At 35.6% G+C, this 9263-nt stretch overlaps 1 protein-coding gene across 22 annotated transcripts in view; it reads left to right on the top strand.

Moving 5' to 3' along the window:
* Positions 1–3626: 3626 nt before the first annotated feature.
* The window catches only part of LOC126777874 (dihydropyrimidinase), a 230501-nt gene continuing 224864 nt past the window's right edge, over positions 3627–9263 (top strand). For 5 of the 22 annotated variants that reach the window (XR_007670102.1, XM_050501136.1, XM_050501143.1 and 2 more), the window contains exons 1-2: positions 3632–3722; positions 4950–5044. Coding sequence is in view for 21 of the 22 variants with exons in the window: in XM_050501136.1 (XP_050357093.1) it covers positions 3678–3722; positions 4950–5044 (140 nt within the window). In the remaining variant the exon portion in view is untranslated. Of the gene's footprint in view, positions 3723–4949; positions 5045–9263 lie in introns of all 22 variants that reach the window. The other 17 variants (XM_050501141.1, XM_050501153.1, XM_050501155.1 and 14 more) reach the window with 7 other exon arrangements.

The following is a 9263-nucleotide window of genomic DNA, read 5'->3' as shown; positions in this document are numbered from 1 at the left end:
GTGGCTGACTCAATAGATAGATAACGCAGATCTTCATCGAAGGTCGCGCCCAATCGATGTATGTACTACTTTTTCAATTGCAAAAACATGTGTTTATAAATTGTCTCGTAATTTGTTTTGCAGAACTATTACAAGTACTTTGGTCTAGCGGTTAAAACAATTTAGCGTGAATCAAAACTGAAGATTTTTCGTCAAACTTGGTGGCAGGGCTTTCTGCAAGCTCACCTGGGAAGGTATCACCACTCATCAGAAATTTTACCACAAAACCGCATGGTTTGAAATATGAGTGAGCCAGTTAATGGCAGGCATGAAGGACATAACATCTTAGTTCCCAATGTTGACGGCGCATTGGGGATGTAAGGGATGATTAATATTGATTATATTGATAGATATAAATATATTCAAGTCGAGGTAAGTCCGAATATTATTCGGTTACTTGATCGATTTAATTAATGAAATCTCGCGAAACAATGTTAGACTAAAAAAAAATAATTAAAATTATTTTTAAGATATTAATTAAATACGAGCGTCCTAGTTCGTGTTCAACTTTTTTATATGGACGGGCTTGGCCTATCGCTCTTTTCTATAATGAAAGTTATCAAACCAGCTGAATCCCGTAAGGTTAAAACATCCAATCAATGGAAATCGTATCAAGTGGGAAAGTGGTTTTATTTTCATTCGAGTTTATCGGCATTGCAAATGAACAGTACAGATTTCGTTTTCAGGATAATATACCATGAAGTACCAGTAGTACCAGTAACCACCTGTTAATGTCCCACTGCTGGGCTAAGGCCTCCTCTCCCTTTTTGGGGAGAAGGTTTGGAGCTTATTCCACCACGCTGCTCCAATGCGGGTTGGTGGAATACTCACATGAGTATTCCACCAACCCGCAGAATTTCGATGAAATTAGACACATGCAGGTTTCCTCACGATGTTTTCCTTCACCGAAAAGCACGAGATGAATTATAAACAGAAATTAAGCACATGAAAATTCAGAGGTGCTGGCCACCTGGTAAATGGTCACCCAGCCCAAAGGTATCGGCCTTGTAAGAAATATTAATCATCCGTTACATCGGAACTGAGATATACTCTTGTGGCTGAAGTTACACTGGCTCAATCACTCTTTAAGCCGGAACAAAACAACACTATTGCTATTTGGCGGTAGAATATTTGATGACTGGATAGAATATTTGTAACTACTCAGATGGGCTTGAATGAAGCCCTACCAAGTATATTGGTGATTTTGACTTGCAAACACGGAAATTGCCAGCCATTTCCACAACCCAATATACTGTATGATTCAACGAAATAGTTAAAATTACTTTGTAAGATATTCTCGTATATTTGACGTCTTTATCGACATTTATTTATAGATGAGTACTATTCAAAGCCGAGATGGTCCATTTGATAGAACGAATTTACTGGTGGTAGAGCTTTGTGCAATCTCGTCTGGGTAGGTACCACCCACTCATCAGATATTCTACCGTAAAACAGCAGTAATTACAGGCATAAGGGACATAATATCCTAGTTCCCAAGGTTGGTGGCGCATTAGTTATGAAAGCGATGGTTAACATTTCTTACAATGCCAATGTCTATGGGCGTTGGTGACCACTTACCATCAGGTGGCCCATATGCTCGTCCGCTTTTCTATTCTATAAATAAAAAGAAACGAACTTATCTGAAGTTTGCGGTTTCATGATGTTGTAATCGACGATGAAGATTGTAAAAGTCTGGATTTATAAAAATCAAACATAACAAAAGGTATATACATAGAAAACAAAGGTTTTCCGCGTCTGTCCGTTTGTTCGATTGCTTCTGTTATTTTGTTTTGATTCACTAGTAGTAATTACACCTAATCAAATAATACTATTGATTTTGATGCGATTTTGGCCATAATTTTGGTAAATTTTCCAGAAGGAAGGAGAATTTTAACATTAAACATTAATTAATTTTATATTACTATAAAATATTATTGTATGTTTCGTAACTAAGTAGCTAACGGCTGTCAGAGCGCTTACGTATGCTATTGGCTAAGCATATTTTAATAATTTTTCAGTAAAGAAAAATGGTCATTGCATGGAATACTTTTTGTGGAGATATTTAAATTAATGCTATGGGAAGAAACGCAAGTGTTCGAAAAGATGAATTAATAAAATACTTACAAGCGAATCGAACTTCAATCGATACTAATTAGTATTTTTTTATAACCATTAATTTGCTTGTACCATGTCAAAGGGGTGCATATTATAATATTTATAACGCGGTGGAACACATTTATGGAAGAAAAACACGTAACATTTTGGATTTATTTATATATACACGCGCTCTCGCAAGCTTTTTCCTCAAACACGACTTCGATTAATATTTTTAATGAATAAACAATGCAAGCCTCTTTCTCTCTTTCTGACACCATTGATTCGACATTCGAAAGGAGACATTTGTGTTATTTAACTACCTACCCGTAAACAATATATATTAGTAAGCTATCAACGTGAAATTTATTTACAGTATTATTTAATTTAAATTTGAATGCAAGTGGCATTCGAATTAAAGAAATTATCAAGAATTTATAATCAGTTTTCGGTACTTACCCTATTATCACACGTGAAGTGTTTATTTACTCATTGTGTGGTGCAAGCACCGACAAGGGCGGCTATATTTGTTTTGACTAAGTTCGAGAGAGACGGCTAACTTGAGCGACTTAAGGCTCATTTCAAATGAGCAGTTTAAATTTGATATAAACAAACAGATAATGGTTATAAATTATCATACTTACGAATTATGTAGAATTTATTATATACGCATATATACATATTATATAGGCGCATGACGTGTTTTTTTCACTAGGCCATCAAGGCTCTCAATAATATTATATGGAATAAATAAATATAAAGTATAAGAAATTAAACAAATTATACAAAAATAAAATTTCTATTTTTAACTACTTAAGTCAACAAAGTATATCACAATTCCTAACTTATCACGGTACTTGGTATGCTTTATTAATTAAGGAATGATGCTTATTTAAAAAATTGTAAGTAGCAATAGTATGTAACATGGAAACAAGCTTCTGTGTGTGTTACAAATTACAATAAAGTACCATTATATTGTCACCAAGTCCAAAATAGTATGCAAAATTTTAGCTCCAATCGATTCAATGGTACTGGCTTAAAATTCAGTCAGATTTTTAACTCACACTCACACACCAATGAAGTTGAATAAATGTTTATCAAAATAGCTCATACAGTGCAATGATATAGTGAGAAAATCAATACATTTGTACATTTATTATTATTTTGCGATATAAACGTTGTTTTCAAAAACGTTTCATCGAGCCAAATGAAATTACATAATTTAAAACGGATGTTACGTCAATATGAGAAACGAAATCAAATGTTATTTAATTCATCGTCATTATAACAATTAATTAGTTATTGCGTCTACTGTAATATTCTGATCGTATTAAGTACATTACTTGCAGCTATAGTGTGTGTATTAACGTATAAAATGTCGCATTGGTGCGGACTTTCTAATACGTTTTAAGTCGCCAGTGTGAACGAGTGCAACTTCTATTTTCGGCATCACATTTTCAGTTTCAGCCATCGCGGCGCGAACGACGCGACTCCATATTGTTGACGCGGTACGGATTTTACGTATTTCGCGGTATTTTGTAGCAATGGCGGGCCCAGTCGCTCAATCTCTTACCGGGATCAATATTAAAGTAAGGTTACATTAATCTTATGATGTTTTATTGTGTATAGAGTTTATCGTTCGATTGGTAAACATATTATTTCAACTATGTCAAACGTTAATCAGTGTTTCTAATTTGGAATCGCCTTTCGCGAAAGGCAAGTGATTCATGCCCTTTTTGCGCACATAAATGAGATTTGTTTTTTTTTTATATGAATCATTAACATTTTTTTCATAAGCGTATATACATATATAAATTATTCACTAAAGATTAATTACAATGGATATAATTATCCATAAAAAATATATATATCTGTAAATAATCTTATGGTAATTTATAATTGTATATAATCATATTTATGTGAGAATGAAATTAATTCTCCGACACAGCGCAATGGTTAACGAGGTTTTACTAAGCTCTACATAGTCAACTAAGATTTATTTATCGGTATAGTCCGCCTATCTCATGTATTAAACATAAAAATATATAAGACCATAAACAGTATATTTTTCGTAAAAATTTTCATCATGAAAATATAATTAATTCGTCATTATATATATTATATACTATACTTTATCGTGTATATAACGGGAGCCGTTCCTGTAGTCGTGATTCCAATGGTAATAGAACTGAAAACTTTCTATTTGTGGTTTAAATCACCCGCAGTTTATAACTGAGTGAAAAATTATAAACATAACCAATTGATATAAATAAGTAAACCACTCGATCGAAAATAGATTCAATAATTCAATGTTACACTGGTCGTATAGCATTTGGAAAATCGTAGATTCGAAGCCAAATTAATATAAGCATAATTAAAAATCAGTGATTAGTACACCAGTCAGCAAATTATATATATATATATATATATATATATATATATATATATATAATTTGATTTAGTTATGATATTAATTATAACTTTGTTCCAGTATACGTTATATCCTAAATAAATTTAATCTAAATTTACTCTTTAAAAATCAGTTTTTATTTAATTTTTATTATAAAATATGGGTTGTGAATCCTATATTATTCGAAACACACTGTTCCTTCAAACAAATAAACTGTTTGAATAAAAGACGTCTCGTACAGCTGATCACGAAACACGTTTACTTGATGCCAGAGCTACTTGTAAAGCCCTAAGCAAAGCAGAATTTATTTTATATTATAAATTATTTTATTTATATATAAGCTTATTTTATCATGTTCCTAATTGTATGAAGTTACATATTTTTAAAATGTCGTCATTGTTTTCAGAGTTCCCAGAACCGGCTGCTCATAAAGAATGGTCGGGTGGTCAACGAGGATGGCATGGAAGATGCTGACGTTTACATCGAAGATGGAATTATTAAGTAAGTACAAACACACACACACACACACACACACACATACGTGTGTAAGAAAGAAAAAGAATTGGAAACGTTGCTTCTTTCTTCACACATACATGGATAGTATTTCTGGTTAGATTTATTTTCTGAGTGCACATCTAATATTTATTCCCTATGAAATATTTTACTCTTATAGATTTCTATTTCTAAGCAAATAGCTTTGTGATATTTAAATAGCCCTGCCACTTGCAAACTCCAATCTGCATCTGAAAATCTCTTGAAGTTATAACTCGATATTTTTTATACCGACCCGAATTTTAACCCATGACCGGTATCCTTGTTAACCACTAAACCAATGAGGAAGCTATTACAAAATGCTACGAACTATTGGTGCGATCTAATATTTTCTAAAAATAACAATATTAAAAGTTATTTATGTTTGTACGTAACCGTCAGTCAGATGTTAAGTTAATATTTTAAAGCTTGGCCCAAATTTAGGCGTATGTTATTTTATGACTTATATTACTTATCAAGCTTAATCATTTAATATATTGTTTTGCTTAAGGAATGAAAGGAAATATGAAAATAGATTTCCATTTACTATAATGTATTTTCATCCTAATACATTAATGATTTTTAAGAGCATTTTAATAAGTATTAGGCTTGAAAAAGTATTGAAAAAATTGCATTTGTTTTAAGCGACTTCAAAAAAGCCAGGAGGTTCTTAATTTTTTTTTTCTTTTGTTATATCTATATTTATACTATTATTATAAAGAAGTAAAGTTTGTGAGGTTGTGGGGGGTAATTTCTGGATCTACTGAACCGATTTTGAAAATTCTTTTACCAATAGAAAGCCTCATCATTTGTGAGTGTCAAAAGACTTTTTTGTGGTAGTGGTTTGCAAAGTAAGTCGGAGAAAAAACGGTCGAACGAAAACGTTTCTTACGAACGCAGCATTAACGATGAGACATATATGATTGATTTCTATAGAAAAGTTATAGAGCTTGATAATGCCTACGATAGTTAGCGAGAGTATATCTAACTTTTATATTTAAGTCACAAAAAGTAGTTTTTATATAAATAAAATAATTTACCTTTTCGTTTACTGCATTTGGACCAATGGTTAAAAGAGATAATACGACATAGGTATGGAACCGCGACCGTGTCGCAATCTATTGAGTGATATTTCTATTAGACGATTTTTTTTCATATACAACACCTCAATCTATTTAGAAATAAATTGCTTTATTACCAAGGAAATTTTATTAAGATAAATTTAATTTTTTACAATTTGGTTGCATAGTTTAAGCTATCATTTAAAATATCAAATATGCGAGACAATTTTATTAATGTTCGGCCAATCGACCACAGGTCAGCTAGTATGTCATAAATCTGTTATCTCTCTCTCTCTCTATATATATATATATATATGCTTAATTTGTGATTATAATTCATCTCGTGCTTTACGGTGAAGGTAAACATCGTGAGGAAACCTGCATGTGTCTAATTTCACTGAAATTCTGCCACATGTGAATTCTACCAACCCGCATTGGAGCAGCGTGGTGGAATAAGCTCCAAACCTTCTTCTCAAAAAGAGGAGAGGAGGCCTTTAGCCCAGCAGTGGGACATTCACAGGCTGTTACGGTTACGGATATATATATATATATATATATATATATATATATATGCGAAATACCACTCAACACGAGATCTCCTATACTATGCGCCTGATTGACTTGAAATTTGTCACAACTACTTTTTATTTATTTTTTATAATCGAATCGGGAACGTAAAATACGTTCCCGAATCGGGAACGTATTTTAATCGTTATAGATTAGTAGAATTCGCTCTAGAAATGAATGACAAATTTTTATATTTGATCAATTGCGTAAAATCTTATTAATTACTTTCATTAATTAATATATAGTCTACATAAGCAGTATAAGTTTTTTATTTACTAATACACATGGTTCGTGATTAACAATTGCACATTTCCTTAGAACACTTTCATTGTTTTTATTAATTACAACTTAATGAATTCATTCACGCGATATAATCTTATGTTTATTCATTATGTAACTATGTAGAACATGGAAGTCGTTTTATTTATTGAATGATTTCGCTTGAAAACTGTCACTCTCTATATTAATAATGTAAAGAATTTGTTTGTTACGCTAATCTCAGGAAGTACCAGTCCAAATGAAAAATATATATTTGCGTTAGATAACCGTTTATTGAGATTATTATTATTTTTTTTTATTTATATGCCCCGGGATGGCAAATGACTCTACTCCACCTGATGGTAAGTGGTAGTAGAGTCCAAACGCGACGACGGCCAGTACAGTCGGGAAGAATGTTCTGTACTAGCCGTCCCCGCCTTGCCGGCCCGCAAGATGCCTCTTCACGCCTCGTTTGAAGGAACCCGGGTTGTAAGAGGAGGGGAACACGTGAGCTGGTAAGGAATTCCATTTTTTGGTAGTGCGACAAAGAAAGGAGTTGCCAAATTTCTTTGTGCGCGATGGAATTGATGTCACAATTAGGCGGTGACATCGAGAACCAGCTCGCGTGAACTTAAGAAGGAAGGGGGAAGCAGGAATTAGAGAGAATAATTCCTCAGAGCACTCGCCGTGATACAGTCGATAGAAAGCGCTCAGTGCTGCTATCTCGCGACGCAATTGTAAAGGTTCAAGGGTGTTTGTGACCTTTACGTCGCCAATAATGCGTACTGCATGTCGCTGCAACCGGTCCAAGGCCTCCAGTAGGTGCTTAGCGGAGCCATCCCAAAGGTGCGAGCAATATTCAACGCAAGACCGCACCTGTGTTTTGTATAACAGACACAGTTGTTGTGGCGTGAAAAAACGCCGCACCTTGTTCAGAACTCCGAGTTTCCGTGAAGCAGTTTTTATAATAGCCTCGATGTAATTCCTTAGACTAAGGTCGCAGCGGACGTCCATCCCCAGCATGGCGATTTTGCTTTGTATCATCAGCGGTGTGCCACAGAGGGAGGGAAGAGGGGAAAATGGTGACTTTTTCTCTGTGAGAGCGCATACCTGTGTTTTCTTGGCATTAAAATCAACAAGATTATCAGAACCCCATTTGGCGATGAGCTCTAACGTCCTATCGAGTTCAATGACAAGATTCTCCCGCCTCTCCTCAGTTTCCGCCCGCCCAGCCACTGCGCGTCCGTGGTATCCACCATGCACTGTACTATCCTCTGCATAGCAATGTATGTTCCCAAGAGAGAGCATATCATTGATATGCAAAAGAAAGAGTGTGGGAGATAGCACAGATCCCTGGGGGACCCCAGCATTCACTACATAGAATTGTGAAGCGCAACCATCTACTAAAACACGAAGGCTACGCTTGTGTAGGAAGCTGGCAATCCAGGTGCATAGCTGAGCAGGCAGACCATATGCCGGTAGCTTGGAGAGAAGACTTCTGTGCCAGACCCTGTCGAAAGCCTTGGAGATATCGAGGCTGACAGCCAACGATTCTCCATGTTTGTCGATTGCTTCACCCCAGAGGTGTGTTACGTACGCTAAAAGATCACCTGTGGACCGTTTTGGTCGAAACCCGTACTGACGATCATTAATTAGACAGTGATCTTCTAGGTAATGGATCAGTTGGTTGTTTAAAATCCGTTCCATCAACTTACAAAGTATTGAGGTGATAGCTATTGGCCGATAATTTGCCGGGTCAGACCGATCCCCTTTTTTGGGAACCGCTTGCACATTAGCTCTTCTCCAAGCCTCCGGCACAAATCCCGAAGAGAGAGAAAGTTGGAACAGGCGCGATAACACAGGAGACAGCTCCGCTGCGCACTTCTTCAGCACTATGGCTGGTATTCCATCGGGACCACTAGCTTTCTGTATATCAAGTGATTGCAGCTCCGCACGCACATCACGTTGCCTGATTTTGATGTCAGGCATCGTGTGGCCACATGAAGGTATTGTTGGTGGCTGCGCACTACAATCATCGATCACAGAGTTGTCGGCAAAGAGTTTAGCCAGGAGGTCGGCTTTCTCCTGCGGACTGTGAGCTAGCGATCCGTCCGGATTTCTGAGCGGTGGCAGCGAAGGTTGGCAGAAATTGTTTTGCACAGACTTGGTCAGACGCCAGAAGCTACGGGAGCCCCTAGGATGCGAAATAAGGTCATGACCAATCTGTACAATGCGCTGTGCATCCGCTCTCGTGTATGCCTTCCTACAGGACTTGGAATTTTTAATGTAGTTTGCTTTCAGTG

The sequence above is a fragment of the Nymphalis io genome, chromosome 24, assembly GCF_905147045.1.
Source record: "Nymphalis io chromosome 24, ilAglIoxx1.1, whole genome shotgun sequence".
Taxonomy (NCBI): domain Eukaryota; kingdom Metazoa; phylum Arthropoda; class Insecta; order Lepidoptera; family Nymphalidae; genus Nymphalis; species Nymphalis io.
This window is presented reverse-complemented; position numbering and strand designations above follow the sequence as displayed.